General features: G+C 45.4%; 1 protein-coding gene and 1 pseudogene across 4 annotated transcripts in view; one reads left to right on the top strand and one right to left on the bottom strand.

The window, feature by feature from the left end:
* The window catches only part of NAA16 (N-alpha-acetyltransferase 16, NatA auxiliary subunit), a 107,880-nt gene that overhangs the window by 65,770 nt on the left and 23,809 nt on the right, over positions 1-18,301 (top strand). For all 4 annotated transcript variants that reach the window (XR_013543689.1, XR_013543690.1, XR_013543691.1 and 1 more), the window contains exons 10-11: positions 12,199-12,271; positions 12,436-12,605. Coding sequence is in view for 1 of the 4 variants with exons in the window: in XM_020804244.3 (XP_020659903.3) it covers positions 12,199-12,271; positions 12,436-12,605 (243 nt within the window). In the remaining 3 variants the exon portion in view is untranslated. The remainder of the gene's footprint in view (positions 1-12,198; positions 12,272-12,435; positions 12,606-18,301) is intronic.
* On the bottom strand, positions 2,031-2,185 carry LOC140706181 (U1 spliceosomal RNA; annotated as a pseudogene).

Below are 18,301 nucleotides of genomic sequence, written 5' to 3'. Positions count from 1 at the left end.
CAGCCCAATATCAAAGGACCATTGTGCTTTTTTTATCATCATCAGTGGAAAACTCAACAGTGGCCAGAGGACTGGAAAAGATCAGTCTACATCCCAAAGAAGGGCAGTGCCAAAGAATGCTCCAACTACCGTACAATTACACTCATTTCACACACTAGCAAGGTTATGCTCAAAATCCTACAAGGTAGGCTTCAGCAGTACGTGGACCGAGAACTCCCAGAAGTACAAGCTGGATTCCGAAGGGGCAGAGGAACTAGAGACCAAATTGCTAACATGCGCTGGATTATGGAGAAAGCCAGAGAGTTCCAGAAAAACATCTACTTCTGCTTCATTGACTACGCAAAAGCATGGCAGAAAGTGAGGAGGAATTAAAGAGCCTCTTAATGAGGGTGAAAGAGGAGAGTGCAGAAAACAGTCTGAAGCTCAACATCAAAAAAAACTAAGACCATGGCCACTGGTCCCATCACCTCCTGGCAAATAGAAGGGGAAGATATGGAGGCAGTGACAGATTTTATTTTCCTGGGCTCCATGATCACTGCAGATGGAGACAGCAGCCACGAAATTAAAAGACACCTACTTCTTGGAAGGAAAGCAATGATAAATCTTGACAGCACCTTAAAAAGCCGCCCTTTTCCCCCCCGCCTCAATTCAAAGTTTTGCTTGCCTGTTCATTTTCACAGTTTTGAGTCAAGTCTTTCTTTCTTTCTTTCTTTCTTTCTTTCTCTCTCTCTCTCTCTCTCTCACACACACACACACACACACACACACACATCCACCCACCCTGCCTCCCTCCATTTTCTCCCTCCATTTTGTACCTTTAAATAAGCTTGATGAAGTCCTCAGACTCTCGCACCTTTCTTCCCTCCTTTCCCTTGCTTGCTCCTTGATCCTCTCTATCCTCCTGCTTGTTTGCAGTCATTTCCGGAGGAAGCAGTCATTCAGCAGCCCCGGATTGATTGATTGCCCGGGGCTAATCCCCAGCTGTAACCAATTAGGGAGGCTTATCTCCCGATCTACTGAAAGAACGGAGCACTTAGAAGTGCCCTGCTGCAATGAAGGAAGTAGGCTTACAATTTGAGCTTTAGCTGCAGAGGGCGGGGGTGGGTGGGTGGGAGGTTGGGGGGTAGCAGTCTGCTCATTACCCCCAGGATTTTCACTTTTACCCAATTTGGGGTCATTTACCCCTGTTTCCCGACCTATGATGTAGACCATCTTGACTGTTTACATCAGTGTTATCAACATTCAGGCTGCCCTTTGGCATCCTTTTTGTGCTGGCAACATGAGCATGATATTGTGCAGCAATATTGGGCCATTTCCTGGTGTTTTGAATCATGAAGCATGTTATTCATAAACTAAAGGGTTGTGTTTTTTTGATGAATTAAATATCCACTTGGCTCAAGACATACTTCCTGGATTTGTCCTATTTTCTTCAACACAGGACCAACAGAAAAATTTCTACATACTCTGAATGTGAGAAGAACATTGGTATTTTACATTCAGAAAATGGCTCCATTCAGACAGTCTACTAAACTGTAGTGTAATCTGAATTTAGAAGTGGGCAGACTATTTCGACTTGATTTGCTAAATAGGTAGTTAAATGCTTCACTTTGGCTTATCAGCCGGCTAAGACACAATCCAAGAGCCTTTCTACAAGGGCCATAGCTGCATTCACGGTATTCTTGAAATGAGTCTCCTTATCCAACTGTCTGAGATTACCGTATTTTTCGCTCCATAAGACGCACTTTTTCTCTCCAAAAAGGTGGGAAGTAAAGTACATGCGTCTTATGGAGTGAATGCAGTAACCCAGGGTCCAGCCACCACCACCCAAAAGCCTCCCACTGCCATGCCAGGAGGCCTCTGAACTGGCAGCAGAGACTGCTTGCTGTTCAGACCTCAGCATTCTGCACTGCTGGCTTTCCAAGATCTGCTCCCTGCAGCTCAACTGGAAAACCAGCAAGGTAAACAGGCCTGTGGCAACAAGCAATGCAAACAGCCAATGACCAAAGGGGAAGGAGTGATTCTATAAAAACCAGGGGAAACCAGAAACACAGTCCCCCATTTAGGCAGTTGATTTTCCCACATTTGGGGAAATCACAGGGGTCAGCTCATCTGAAGTGCAATAGATGAGCCTTACCCTGGGGAAACCACTCTTACAAGAATGGTATCTTCCCTGCCAGGTCTGAGTTTGAATGGCCCCTAAGCCTCCTGGCCCTTTGTGTGCCCTGCCCTCAAAAGGCATGGTGACCACCTGGCTGCACCTCCTGATCAGAACAGGGTTGCACAGCCCCAGTGCTGAAAGAGGCCAGGAGAGCTCTTCAGTGTTTTGGGGTGCCCCACAGGACCCCCATCAGGGGCTAGATGTTCCTCCCACAATCCTCCAGTGCACATATATTAGCATACCTAATATGTGGGGAAGGCGGGGAAAGCAGGGGAAATCGAAAGTTTCAGTTAGTGAAGAGGCTGCTTGTCTGCTTCCTTGCTAGTCCAAGCAGTTAGAGAGCTGCTTGTTTTTCTTTAAAAGCTTCTTGTTTTGAGTTAAACCCTGATTGGATTAAAAGGTGCTCCGTTTGAGTTGAAACCTGCTTGCCTGGGAAGCGGCTGATCAGCTGTTAGGTGGGGAAAGGGCAGGAACGGAGAAGAGCACAAAATGGCTGCCGTCTGCAGGCTGCCTGCTGGCATTTAGCTGTTTGGGGCTCTTTTTTGGCTGTTCTGGGGTCTACCAAGGCACTGTGAAGAGCCAGGCTCAGTCTACAGTACCTGGTAAGTGAATTTCTTTTAGGTTTTTTAAAGTTTCTGACCTTTTTCCATTTCTATGGGAAATTTGGATTCAACTGGCAAACTTTTCAACTAGTTCTGGGCATCTAATAGAGAATGTATTTCCAAAGGGTGTTGCAGCAAGGAAACTAACTGTGCCTCGTGACTTCTAACTGGATTACAGTACCTGCTTCCTGATTTCAGTTACTATAGTTTGTATTCAGTTTTTTTGGCTGGTCAAGAACATTGTTCCTGGCTTTGTGTGTTGTGCCTTGCATGCTATAAACATTCAATTATGTCAGAAAATGGAGATTTGGTCTTATGCTGAGCATGTGCTACTGCTGGTGAATGGGATCAGGTTAAGCTTTGTGTTGCTGTTCTTTTGCATAACCTAAAGTAAATAAGGAAAACCAGCTGTTAAATAGTTTAATTCCACTATTTATCCTCCACACAACTAAAAGGGACCTCTCAATGCAGTGCCCAATCAGACAAACCATTTCTAATTTAATACAGTGGTGCCTCGCATAACGTTTTTAATTGGTTCCAAAAAAAAAAAACCTTATGCGAAAAAAACTTTATGCGAAACACCATTTCCCATAGGAATGCATTGGAAACCGGTTAATCCGTTCCAATAGGCACGGATTGCCGTCCTTAAGCGAAAAAACCCATAGGAAACATTGTTAAATGATACAATGTTTCCTCCATTGGAATGTATTGAAGCCGACTCAATACATTTCAATGGCTTTGCGAAGTCAATTTTTGCAAATTTAAGTGTGTCATAAAAGGGTCAAAAATGTTTTTAAATGCTTGGATTAGCTTCTGCACCCTCTAAAACGGATGCAAAAGTTAATTTGGCTTTGATCTGACTTTTCGTTAATTTATGGTGAATTTTTCCCCCCAACTTTTGACAGCTGTCAAAATCTGACAGCTCCATTGTTTCCTATGGGGGAGAAAAAAATTCACAAAAAATTAACAAAAAGTCAGATCAACGCCAAATTAGTATGCACACATTTTAGAAGGTGCACTAACGATTCCAAGCATTTAAAACCGTTTTTCAACATGTTAAGACACTTTTGTAATTGAAAAAATGAACATCGTTAAGTGAAGCAGGGGACCTAAAACCAAAAACGTTAAGCGAAGCATGGTCCCAAAATCGCTATGTGAAAATCGCCCATAGGGAAAAACGTTATACGAAGCATAATCTGACTCTGAAAAAATAAACGTTAAGCGAAAAAAACGTTAAACGAAGCAAACGTTATGCGAGGCACCACTGTATAGGATTGAGCTGTAGATGGGCAGAGTTGCACAACAATCTCATCTGTCATTTCTATAAGCATGGGGAGGAGGTGGATGAAAGGAAATGTAAAATATAGGTAGCGTGGTATAGGTCTTATCACTGGCTGATAATGGTCTATATGTACTTGAATTAAATTTATGGTACATGAGTACACAAAGCTTTAAGTCTCTCCATTTGTTAATGACAGTGGTAATGGTTCTTAATGCCACTGTTGACTGCTGTTCACTTTACATGGTTCAAATGTTATTCTGTTATAGTGTATTAAATATTTTATTACACTATTTGGTTCAGAATATATTTTCCCTGTTTAACCCCTCTAAAAATTATGTGCGTCTTAAGATCCGGAGCGTCTTATGGAGCAAAAAATACGGTAACTTGTGCCTCCCTGCACATCCTGTATACGCTTTTCACCTACCAGAACAATTAGAATACTTGTTAACATTATGATATCAAATTAGACACAAACATTTGACAGTCTTTGTGCTGCTGTATTTTAGACACTAGTTGTGGTTTCACTTTCAGAGTGTCCATTTGGCTACGTTGTGAAGTGTAATGCTGGACTACACCTTTGTTCTAATCTAGCAGAGTTGTTCTTACATGAAACCTTTAAAGGAATATTCTCTGTTATATTGCCCACTTTGTATAGAAAACTACTTTCTGCTGTATGGTGATATCAGAAAGCCTTTAGCCATTGGCTGGAATCTGTGGCCAGAAGTGGATATGGTTAAGAAACAAAATACAGTGGTGCCTCGCAAGACAACATTAATCCATTCCGGGGTTAATGTCGTCTTGCAATATTTTCATCTTGCGAGCTGCAGTTTCCCATAGGAATGCATTGAAATTTAATTAACGTGTTCCTATGGGAATTTTTTTTTTAAAAAAAAAAAGTCACTTACCAGTTAGGGAGCTGGGGAAGCACCATCAGAGGACTGTCGGGGCCCCCCCTCACCCAGATCGCCGCCTTAGGAGGTCCCCCGGGGCTTTCCTTGCACCATTGGAAGACTGGCACCCCCCCCCAAGTGGCACACAGCACTTGCAGAGGCTTGTCCAGTACAATTTTTGAAGATCACACCCTTTTCCCCTGCCTTCGGTAAGGCTCCAAATGGAAAAAGGAAAAGAAAAAAAGAACGCCTTCTTCATCGTGGTCTTCTGTGAATGCACACAAACGGGTTAATCCGGCGCCTGCGTCGGTCCTCTCGGAATATTCTCGAGCTCTGAAAGAGAAAGTAACAGACGTAACGCTGCCCCCATTGCGCATGCTCCAGCCCACTCCAGCCTCAGTTCCATTTCTCCGCCTGGTGATTCGGAACCTCTCTTACGAGCTCCGTTCTTTTTACCGTTTTAGATAGATTTCCTACGGCTTTTTTGGACTTGGATTAGTTTTTGGACTGTGTCTTTCTCCTGCCCCCTGACGCGGACTGGATTTCGGACTTTGCACTCGGATTTTTCCCCCTTGTTACCGTCCTTTGTTGTTCCCGCCTTTTTTCCCTTCCTCAACGGCTCCCTAACTTTGCGGCTTATGCCGTCAGGGCCATTTAGACGGTGTGTGCTCTGCTCGCGCAAGATACCTCACCAGGACCCTCATGATAAGTGTCTTTTCTGCCTTGGTGCCAGACATCTAACTACGTCCTGCAAACATTGCAGGGCATTCACTAAAGCGGCTTTGAAAGCCAGGCAGAAGCGACTCAATTATCATCTTTGGGAGTCGACTCTTTCGGCCACCGCACCCTCAGAATCGGAGATGGTCTCTCCCGCGGCCACCCCTCGACAGGACGCGGACGTTTCACCTCAGCAGGGTCCTTCTAAGATGGGAAAACATTCTAAGGTACCCGCATCCAAGAGAGTTCCCGGTACAACGAAATCTGATTCTGCTCCTACTAAAATGGTGAAGCAGGGCAAGACGAAGTCCTCTGCTAAACATAAGGACGTCACTGCCCAGCTCCCGTCGGTCTCCGAGTCCATCCCATCTCCTATACTGGAGGACTCGTCGAGGGAAGGTGCATACTTGTCGGAGACAGCTCCATCTCTGCCTCCTCGACAAGTCGAGCCGGTGATGCCCTCGGGCATCGTATCTCCCACGCCTAGTCAGCTGGTTGGCGTCACCGCTGGCTTGACTTCGGCCCCGCACAGCCCACCGACTCGTGGGCTGGAGTTTCCGGCTCCGTCGACCTCGACATCTCCCTCGAGGTCGAGATCGCCCCGCGGCAAGCGCCCTGCCAAGACTAAGCATCTCTCGACATCTCCCTCGAGGTCGAGATCGCCCCGCGGCAAACGCCCTGCCAAGACTAAGCATCTCTCGACATCCCGTTCGAGATCGAAGTCACCGCGTGGGAAACGAGCCCGCAAGAGGAGACACGATTCGTCCTCCTCTTCATCTTCGACATCGACACGTGGGAAGCGTGCCGCCAAGAAGGCGCGCTCGGATGCGCATCGACGTCGAAACAAGCACCGACGGCGTAAGCGCACATCTAGCTCTTCCGACTCTCCTTCTCCACGGAGACCTAAACACCGTCGACGCCGACATCGCTCCACTTCCACCAGTTCGACGTCGACATCCACTGACCGCCGACGCAGACATAGGACCAAGTATGTCTACATCGCCTCGTCATCGGACACCTCTCCACCTCGACGTCGGCATCGACATCGCGACGTCGACCTACCTGTCGACAACCGACCGCTACAGCCTTTGCCTCTCCCTCCGTTGGCTCCGCCTGCTACCCTACCTACCTTACCACAGCCTTCGACATCGAACGCTAGGGGTGATGCCGATAAACCTCCACGGAAGAAGAAGAGGGATGTTTTTTCATCCGACCCGGATGAAGCCTCTTCTGTCATATCCTCCAATTCAGAACAGGAGTGTCCTCCACAACCAGATAGGAATACACTTCCAGAAGGGGAGGCAGTTGGCTCCGACATAGGAGAGGCCAATGTCTCTTCCCCCTCCGAGGACTTCTCCTCTTATTCTCAAATGCTATTGCGTCTAGCTAAGACTCTGAAACTGGAATTGGATCAGCCTGCTACCGCTGCTGAAGATCTTATATTTGGAGATATTAACCAGGAGAGGGCTCCCCCTCCTAGTCTGACTTTCGTACCTGCTATTATGGACATAATAAAGCAGTACTGGGAGCATCCATCTGACAACCCACCTTTACCCAGGAGAACTGAGAATTTTTATCGCGTCCACGGCGATGATACTAAATTCCTACTCAAACACCCGGTTCCTAACTCCTTAGTTGTTGAGACCAGTTGCACCAAGCCTACCGGTAAATCGCATGTTACCCCTACCAACAGGGAGGGCAAAAAATTAGAAATCATCGGGAGGAAGCTATACTCCCTTGCAGCCTTTCTTATTAAACTCATCAATTATCAAACTGCCCTAGGGGCATACCAGAAACAACTGTGGCTAAAGATTTTGCCTGGACTTCAACTCATTTCACCTGACGTTAAACAGACCTTCTTTAATTTTTACGAGGAAGCACAAACTGTGTCCAAATATCAGAGACTCTCCACTAGGCATGCTGCCGAAGCAGCAGCCAGAATCCTTATGTCCTCAATTACTGTCCGTCGACATGCCTGGTTAAGAGCGGCTAACATCTTAGATGACGTTAAGAACAAGGTGGAGAACCTCGCCTTTGATGCCACGGGCCTCTTTAATGAAAGGACTGATACTCACCTAGAGGATCTCCATAAGGCTAAAAAGGCAGCTAGATCTTATTCCATTCAGTCTCAGCCACGCTACAACAAACCTCAGTGGCGCAAGCCCTACGCTCATTATCAGCAATCATCCCAATATTTCAAGACTTTCAGAAACTTACCTCAGCAAAGATCGTCTAGAGCATCATCTTCTGCTCCCAGTTTCAGGTCCCAACAGTCCCAGCGCACACGATCTTTCAAACCACCTGCGAAAAGATCCAAGCGTTATCTTTGACTCTCCAGGACGCCCTCCTTCCCATCCGGGCACCACAAGGCTTTCCCCCTTCTTGTCCAATTGGCTTACAATTACAAACGATGCATGGGTCTTAAGCATCATTACTCATGGATACCAACTCGAGTTTATCGACTTACCTCCCCTAGGATTCATATGTCCCACATCATTCAACGCTGCTCTAGAGACGGAGATTGCCTCACTCATTCGCAAACACGCCATCGAAAAGGTTCCCATAAAAGACATCAGGGCCGGCTTCTATTCCAAATACTTCGCCGTGTCAAAAAAGGGCGGGGGTATAAGGCCCATTCTAGATCTCAGGGTCCTCAATACTTACCTTCGCCCTCGCCGTTTTCGTATGGTGACACTCGAGTCCATCATGCCCCTGTTGAAGAGAAACAACTGGTTCGTCCTCATAGACCTAAAGGACGCCTATTTTCATATCACTATTCACCCTCATCATCGCAAGTACCTGCGTTTCCTCTTTCGCGACACCATTTACCAGTTTCGGGCCTTACCCTTCGGGCTCTCCACAGCCCCTCGCACATTTACAAAGGTGATGGCTCCAGTGGCTGCCTACCTACGCCTTCAGGGTGTTCATATATACCCCTACATCGACGATTGGCTCCTGGTAGCTCCCTCTCACAGTCAAGCCTCAAAACATACCAGATTGGTTCTTCGTTTACTGTCCAATCTAGGTCTCGAGGTCAACATGGAAAAATCCCATCTCAAACCATCCAGGAGGGTGCATTACATAGGCGCTTGCATCGACTCCATCACCGCACGCGTATTCCTCCCCTCAGAGAGGATTCAGAAGCTTCAACGGGCAATAAGAAAGTTTCAGCCGGGGGCCAGGGTCACCGCGAGACATGCTCAACACCTCCTGGGCCTCATGGCCTCCACAACCCCTGCCTTGTCTCATGCGCGACTCAAACTGAGATCCCTGCAGTCGTGGTTCCTCGCCCTATTCAATCCCATGAGAGACAGTCAGAACAAACGCCTTCACGTTACCAGGGAACTAGCAGCTCAGTTACAATGGTGGACACACTCCCGGAATCTCCAGATAGGCAGACCATTCAGACCGCTGAGATTGACTGTTCAAATAACTACCGACGCCAGCCCATTCGGTTGGGGCGCACATTGCGGGCCGCACAACGTACATGCGCTTTGGTCTCCACAAGAGGTTGCCCTTCATATCAACCACCTCGAGATGTTGGCTGTTATCAAGGCCCTTCGGGCATTCCTCCCCATGGTGCGTGGTCGTGGTGTTCAAGTCATAACAGACAACACCACGACCATGTACTATCTGAACAAGCAGGGAGGCACACACTCTCACTCGTTACTGTATCTCACAGTAATTCTATGGGAATGGTGTCGTGTTCACCACATATTTCCGGTAGCCATACATGTTCCCACGGCAGACAACTCTCTGGCAGACCAGCTCAGTCGCCTTCGCTATCAAACACACGAATGGGAACTCCACCCCCGAGTGTTCCGGGACCTATGTCTGATGTGGGGCACTCCGACACTGGATGTCTTCGCCACTCAACAAAACGCCAAATGCACCAACTATGCGTCCCGAGCAGGGATAGGCAACGGATCCCTAGGGGACGCCTTCATGCTCCGCTGGAATCATCCCCTCCTGTACATATTTCCCCCTCTTCCGCTCATTCAGAGGGCGCTGGTCAAGCTCCGTCAATCCAGGGCCAACGCCATATTCATAGCTCCCTTTTGGCCCCGCCAGACGTGGTTTCCCACACTTGTCAGCATGTCATCGGAGATGTGGAGGCTGCCACAACTTCCAGACCTCCTAACCCAAGATGCGGGCGCCATCTTTCACCCGGACGTGGAAACTCTGAAGCTGACTGCGTGGAGGATCTCCCACAAGTCAGGGAGGTGCTAGACAGAGCTAAGAAGCCATCCACTGCTTCCTTATATAAACGGAAATGGAATAGTTTCCTTAAGTTTACTCAGGACAGGGGTCTTATCCCCTCCCCTGTATCACTTTCCACGCTGTTGTTATATTTGCGCTATTTGTTCGACTTCAACTTAGCTTTATCCACTGTAAAGGTTTATCTAGCTGCTATCATCTCGTTTCAACCGAGAGAATCTCCTTCTTCCCGGCTTTTCTCCCATCCCACTGTTAAGGCCTTTCTGAAGGGACTCGCCCACATGAGACCTCCCACCAAACCTCCAGTTCCTCAATGGTCTCTCCAACTGGTTCTTCGCGCCCTTACACGGCCTCCATTCGAACCCATGGCCACGTGTGACGTTAAGTTGTTAACTCTCAAGACACTCTTCCTAGTGGCTATCACCTCTGCACGACGTGTCAGTGAACTCGCCGCTTTACGGTCTGATCAGCCGTTTTTGCAATTCTTCAGAGATAAGGTCTTGCTATACCCCGACCTCTCCTTTCTTCCAAAAGTGGTTTCTGAATTTCATCTCAACCAACCTCTTTCTCTGCCAACTTTGTTTCCACAACCTTCGTCTGAAGTGGAGCGCATGCTCCATACCTTGGATGTTCGACGAGCCCTCGCCTTTTATGTCTCCAGAACCAGGGACATCAGGGCCTCTAACCGACTTTTTGTTTGTTACTTTGGACACAAGAAAGGTTTACCGGCAGCACGTTCTACCCTCTCACGATGGATTGTCAACACTATTGTCTTAGCCTATGAACTACAACACAAGTCCCCTCCTGACGGATTGCGCGCTCACTCTACTAGGGCTGTTGCATCCTCTACGGCCTTCCTACGCGGTGTGGATGCACCGGATATTTGTAGAGCAGCCACGTGGTCAACTGTATCAACGTTCATTACCCACTATAGACTTGACCTCAGAGCCAAGAGGGACACAGTGTTTGGGAGGGCCGTACTGACATCTGTGCTGCAGTGACATCCCGCCATCCGGTGAGTAAGCTCGCTAGTCACCCGTTTGTGTGCATTCACAGAAGACCACGATGAAGAAAGTGAAGTTACTTACCTGTAACCATGGTTCTTCAAGTGGTCATTCTGTGAATTCACACAATCCCACCCGGCCTCCCCTCTAGCTGTCACTGCGAGTGCGTACCACATCTATGCACACCTGTGGCGAATAAATGGAACTGAGGCTGGAGTGGGTTGGAGCATGCGCAATGGGGGCAGCGTTACGTCTGTTACTTTCTCTTTCAGAGCTCAAGAATATTCCGAGGGAACCGACGCAGGCGCTGGATTAACCCGTTTGTGTGAATTCACAGAATGACCACTTGAAGAACCATGGTTACAGGTAAGTAACTTCACTTTTTTCCATTCAGAGCCTTGCCGAAGGCAGGGGAAAAGGGCACGATCTTCAAAAATGGTACTGGACAAGCCTCTGCAAGCGCCACTCGCCGCTCGGAGGGACCCCCCGCCAGTCTTCTGATGGTGCAAGGGAAGCCCCACAGCCCCTCAAGAGGTGCTTGCAGAGGCTTGTCCAGCACCATTTTTGAAGATCGCACCCTTTCCCCTGCCTTCGGTAAGGCTCCGAATAGAAAAAGGCTTTCTTTTTTTTCTCTTTTCCCGTTCGGAGGTTTTCTGAAGGCAGGGGGAAAGGGGCGTGATCTTCAAAAATGGTGCTGGGCTAGCCTCTGCAAGCACATTCGTTATGCGAAAAACGGCCATAGGAACAATCGTCTTGCAAGGCACCAAAAACCTCGCCGGACCCATTTGTCTAGCGAGTTTTTCATCCGGCAAGGCAATGTCTTGCGAGGCATTACTGTATGTGCTGCCACTTAGTCTTAACTGCAGAGATGGAAGGAGAGAGGGAGATCCCAACCTCTGTCCATGTTGTAAAGACTTTCAAATTAAAAAATAGGATGATGTAAAGTTAATACCACTAGCCTTTTCTTAATAAAAAGCAAGTACATATACATGTTCTAATTCAGTCTCAGAATAAATCAAGTGTGGATTATTTGGTTCTGAAATCTAGTCCTAATATTACTAGCTTATAAATATTAATCAGTGCATTTTTGGAGTGGAATGGGGTGAAAAGGGATTAAATGGATATTTTGGCTATCTAGTCCCGAGGGTGAGTGTGGCACATGAGGGAAATCATATGTGTATTGTATTGTATGCATACACATTTTATGTTAATGTTGTTATTATTAGTTTTCTTTAATTAAAAAAAAGAAATATTAATGTTTATCTAGATTATGTATGAACTTGCATGGTTCAGACATTAACATCCTAAAACAATTTATTTTTTTCAGGTTTCCACAATTCAAGAACTTGTTACTGGTTATGAAATGTCTTTGAAAACCTGTGATCTGTTTAGTCCATATGGTAGGTTTCAGTGTTTTTGAATCATAACTGAAATTTAATTTTTAATTAATATTTTATCTAGGCTGGTGTTCTTTCAAGTGGTTAAGCATTTTTAAGAAGCTTTTTTTGTTAGTCTTTCCAAATATTCAACTTTATTTTCTGAAACATTATGTATGTTGTTGCAGAAAACGGAGAGCGAGAGCCCCCAACTACATTGCTTTGGGTTCGTTATTTCCTTGCTCAGCACTTTGACAAACTTGGTCAGTTTTCCTTGGCCCTGGATTACATTAATTCTGCTATTGCAAGTACTCCAACGTTAATAGAGTTGTTCTATTTGAAAGCAAAAATTTACAAGGTAATTATGTTGTCTTGAATATACCATATTCAGAATGCATATCAATGTGTATATTTTTCTTAGGAATTGGAAAGCTGATTTTTTAATGAGCCATGCTCGTTTTTATAAGATTGAAGAGTGATATTTAAATTTAATTATACTTGGAATAGACACACTGGAATCTGTAGGGCTTGAGCTAGTCTCAGTGATTTCAGTGTGCCTACTTGAGTGTTACTAAGTCTGGCTCCAACCCAGATAAAACAATATTTGACTCCAAAGGAACGTTGAAGTGGTGGATTTAAAAAGTGAAACCAAATGTTTAAGCATCAAAAGTGTATTTTTCTTCAAAAATGCTAGAAGTATTAAATACAGTTAATCCAAGTTAACTTAATATACAGTATGTCATATACAGCATTAGGTACTGCATATTTGTTATTTGGAATGTGTGGGGTGTGAATTAATACCATAAGAAAAATGTTAGTTCTTCGTGGCCTCTTGTTAATGCACAAAATTGGGCTGTTCTGTGCCTGTGGTGAATGTCTCAGAAGTTTCTAGAGCTTAAAGACATGTGATTAGTGGGATATTTCCCCGTGGAGCGCATGCTCTGCCCATCCTAAGTCCCCTCAGTTCCTTTTTTCCGCCATGTCGCTCAGACCTGTTTCAGAGAAATAGAACATCCTAATCAGTCAGAGCATTCTAAACAATCATATTCTATTTTGATCATTATTTATTTATTTATTTAACTTATATCCCGCCCACACTACCCGAAGGTCTCTGGGCGGCTTACAACATTTAAAATACAATAAAAAGGCAAAATAAAAGGGCAAAATAATTAAAATGCAATTAAAAATATATATTCTAAAAATTGCCATGAGACCCACAGCTGATATAATTTCAATTAAAAGCCTTTTGGAACAGGAAGGTTTTGACCTGGCGCCGAAATGTCACCAGCGTCGGCGCCAGACGAATCTCAGTCGGGAGAGCATTCCATAGTCTGGGAGCAGCTGCCAAAAAGGCCCTTTCTCTACAGGCCCTCTCTCTTATCTCCTTAAGGGATGGCTCTTTCAAAAGGGCCCCCTGGTTAGATCTTAACTGCCGGATAGGTTCATATGGAAGGAGGCGGTCCTTCAGGTATCCAGGGCCCAAGCCATTTTGGGCTTCATATGTCAAAACAAGCACTTTGAATTGGGCTCGGGCAGCAACTGGTAGCCAATGTAACTTCAACAGAATCGGCTTGATATGTTCCCTAGCGGCCCCACCACTCATCAGCCGCGCAGCTCGATTCTGGACCAGCTGCAGTCGCCGAACCATCTTCAAAGGCAGCCCCAGTACTTACTATTGAACTTTCTTTCGACATTCCCCTGTGAGTTCTTTCCTGTTTTTATCTACCCGTGTTTTTATTTATCCTGTTTTTGTCTTTCCCTTCCCCCCCTATTGCAACTGTTTTTCCCTCCTTCCTTCCCCCCCCTTTATGGCTACTCCCGGCCCTTTCAAGCAATGTGTGATGTGCTCAAACAGAATCCCGCTAATCAACAGGCACGGCCGCTGCTTGTTTTGCCTGGGTAAACAACATCCCGCCCATTCCTGTACCGTGTATAAGAGGCTTACGAAACCAGCCCTTAAACTTTGCCTCCAAAGATTGAGGTCTTACCTTTGAGAGAAATCTCTCAACCCACCCGCGGCCTCCATGGAGACTACACAGTCCCTGGACACTCAAATAGAGCAGCAAAATTCACCTGTGCCTGCTCCTAGTTCTGTGACTCATTCTCCACACTCCAAGAAGTCGAAGTCCGCATCAAAGTTGGTGTCGACATCGAAGACCTCGACTCAAGCTCTAGACTCTTCTAAAAAGGACAAAGTAACATGAAAAAGACAAAAATGACCAAATCAACTCATCTTGAACCACCACAGCTGACTCTTCCATCTCCCATCATGGAAGGATCATCCAGAGATGCTCCAGGGTCCACTTCTGAGAGAGACGATTCTCCTTTACCAGTGGCCCAAGTTCCAGCATTCACTGGTAGCCTGTCGCCTAGTGTTGGCCTTTCTCCAGCTGATGTGCAATCCAGCTAGGCCTTGGCTCATTCGAGCCCTGCATCATCAGGGCAGGCAATTCCGATTGAGCTTTCTGGCTTTGAGTCACCATACCACTCTCCAATGAAACACCGAGAGAAATGAAAAAATGTCTCACCTCGTCGGAACGACCCTTCACATTGTATTACTACTACTCACAATCATCATGATATGAAGAGAGGGAGAGATACTATCAATATGATCCTTACTTAATTGAAGATCCTCAAGAACAACTATATTATGAGGAACCCAAATGAGTCTAATATACCCTACCATATCCATCTCAATATTCACCGTCACTCTCTCGATCTCCCTCTCAACACCGACACTGATCTCAACATTCCGGACCAACCTATTCTACTCTTCCAGCCAAACCAACTCTAAAATGTTCCTTACCGGCTCTTCAACATTCTGAATCCAAACATTCCAAACAGTCTTCCAAAGTCCTCCCTCAAACGTCATTACAAATCACCATTACTTACAAAGGTCCTCTACAGAAAGACACCCCACACGTCTTCCTTCTACAGTTCAGCCTCCTCCTGCATGACCATTAACAAAGAGACCTTGAGACTTATCTTCATCCTCCTCTATTGAAGACTTTGGCTCAGATATATCTCAGGAGTCACCATCAGACTTACCGACACCGACTTCCGATGTCAATGAGAACCATCCACCTTTGCCATCAGAAGACTTTACTTCATACTCCCAACTGGTTATGAGAATGGCCAAGTTCCTTCAACTTGAAATCGAGGAACCACCACCACCACCTAAATTCAACTTAGTATTTGATGACATCAATCAAGACAAAATGCCTCCACTCAGTCTGACGTTTATTCTGGTCATGCTTGATTTAATCAAAGAATCTTGGGACAAACTCCCCTCATCTTTACAGATTTCCAGACAAACTGAAAACCACTACAACACACACGGACCCGATACCGGCTTTCTCACCAGGCACCCTACACCAAACTCAATAATAGTCTAATCCAACCAATCAAGAGCCCATAACAAATCTTCCAATGCTCCCACAAACAGGGAAGGAAGAAAACTGGACATACTTGGTAGATGGCTCTGTTCTCTCACTTCATTCATACTGCGAGTGGTGAATTATTAAGCGGTGATGGGAGCGTACCATAGACAACTATGAAAAAATTCTGCCTCTACTAGAATCAACTCAAGACTCAGTTAAAACAAAAGCCATCAACATTCATACAGAAGCCTCTACATTGGATAAGCAGCAAAGAATTGCATCTCGCCACACTGCAGAGGCTGCCTCTAAACCTCTGGCCACTTCTATCGCCTTAAGGCGCCATGCATGGCTTCGATCTACTGGACTTTCAGACGATGCAAGATCTAGAATTGAAGATCTGATGAAAGATTGATGATTTGATGGAACCGGACTCTTTAATCAAAAAACTGATGAGGTAATGGAAAATCTTCATAAAATACGCAAGACAGCCTGATCTTACTCAACTCAACAGACTTACAAATACAGTGGTGCCTCACACAACGATGTTAATTGGTTCCAAAAAAATCAACGTTGTGTGAAACATCGTTCTGTGAAACACCATTTCCCATAGGAATGCATTGAAAACCGGTTAATCCGTTCCAGTTGGGACGGATTGCCATCGCTGAGTGAAAATCCCCATAGGAAACATCACTGTGTGAAACAATGTTTCCTCCATTGGAATGTATTTGTTAATTTATGGTAATTTTTTGAATTTTCTCCATTGGAAACCATTAGACAGACCATTCAATTGTTTTCAATGGAGAAAATTCAAAAAATTACCATAAATTAACGAAGTGTCAGAACAACACCAAAATCAGTTTGCATAGGTTTCAGGAGGTGGGCTAACCATTGCAAGCATTTAAAACAGTTTCCAAACATTGTAAGACACTTTTACAGGAGCGAAAAGGGAGATCGGGAAAGGGCTCTTTGATCTCCGTTTGCCTTTTAAAGCTCTTCCTGATCTCCCTTTTTGCTCCTGTAAAAGTGTCTTACAATGTTTGGAAGCTGTTTTAAATGCTTGCACTGGTTAGCCCACCTCCTGAACCCTATGCAAACTGATTTTGGTGTTGTTCTGACACTTCGTTAATTTATGATGATTTTTTGTTTTCTCCGTGGGAAACAGACAGACCATTCAGTTGTTTTCAATGGAGAAAACAAGAAATTACCATAAATTAACGAAGTGTCAGAACAACACCAAAATCAGTTTGCATAGGTTTCAGGAGGTGGGCTAACCATTGCAAGCATTTAAAACGGCTTCCAAACATTGTAAGACACTTTTACAGGAACAAAAAAGAGACATCGTTGTGTGAAAATCCCCCATAGGAAACATCGCTGTGTGAGGCGGCAAATTTAACAGAAAAAGGCATTGTTGTGTGAATTCATCGTTGTGTGAGGCACCCATTGTGCGAGGCACCACTGTACCAATGTCCACAATGCAACAACCATTCTATCAACAATCCTACCAACAATTTCAGCCATATTGACAATATAAACCTCAATCATCTGACAAACCATTTCAAGGACCTTCAACCTCTGTACCGTCATCCTTTCATCTCTCTTCTTCAAAAACAAGCCATAACCATAGTCCCTTCATCTGACCTGCATTACGCCTTCTACTCCAGGTACTTTACAGTACCTAAAAAGGATGGAGGAATCCGTCCTATTTTAGATCTCAGAAATGTTAACAAATTTATTTGATCTTGACGCTTCAGAATGCTGACCTTGGACACTATCATTCCTCTCCTTTTGCAGGGAGATTGGTTCGTCGTGATCGATCTCCAAGATGCCTACTTCCACATCTCTATTCATCTGTATCACCACAAATTTCTTCGGTTCCAGTTTGACAACACCACATACCAGTTCTGCTCTCTCGGGCTCTCCACAGAACCGAGAACCTTCACAAAATGCATGGCACCAGTCACTGCATACATTTGACTTAAGGTATCAACACATTTCCCTACATAGATGACTAGCTAATACTCTCAATATCTTATCATGATGCCATCAGAGCCACTCATCGTACTCTTGACACACTTCGAGATCCTGGCCTCATGGTGAATGTCACAAAATCACATCTCGAACCTTCTCAAAATGCCATATACATCGAAGTCTACAAGCCAAGAGAGAATCCTCAAATTAAAAAAGGCTATTCAACCTTTTCGACCTCTAGCTTCCATATCAGCTCATCACGTCCAACATCTACTCAGACTCATGGCCTCGACAACGTCGGTCATACAACACGCTCAACTCAAAATGAGATCGCTTTAATCATGGTACCTGTCTCTGTTTGATCCTGTAACGGACCATACATCTGTGAGACTAACAGTAACACCCGAACTGGCCCGTCAACTAACCTGGTGGATGTTTCTCCCAAATCTACGTGTTCGAAGACCTTTTCTTCCTCTTCAACCAATGATACAAGTTACCACCAATGCTAGCCCGTCGGGATGGGGAGCACACTGCCTGCAAGCACAAGATTCATGGCCTATGGACAAGTCAAGAGAAATTACTGCACATCAATAATCTCAAACTTTTAGCAATTATAAGAGCCTTTCATGCTTTCCTGCCACTCATCAGAGGACGTGCAGTCCAACTCATCACAGACAACACTATAGCCCTTTACTACGTGAACAAG

This window comes from Pogona vitticeps, chromosome 3, assembly GCF_051106095.1.
Source record: "Pogona vitticeps strain Pit_001003342236 chromosome 3, PviZW2.1, whole genome shotgun sequence".
Lineage (NCBI taxonomy): Eukaryota > Metazoa > Chordata > Lepidosauria > Squamata > Agamidae > Pogona > Pogona vitticeps.
Note: the sequence above shows the minus strand (reverse complement) of the source record. Positions and strands in the feature narration are given on the sequence as shown.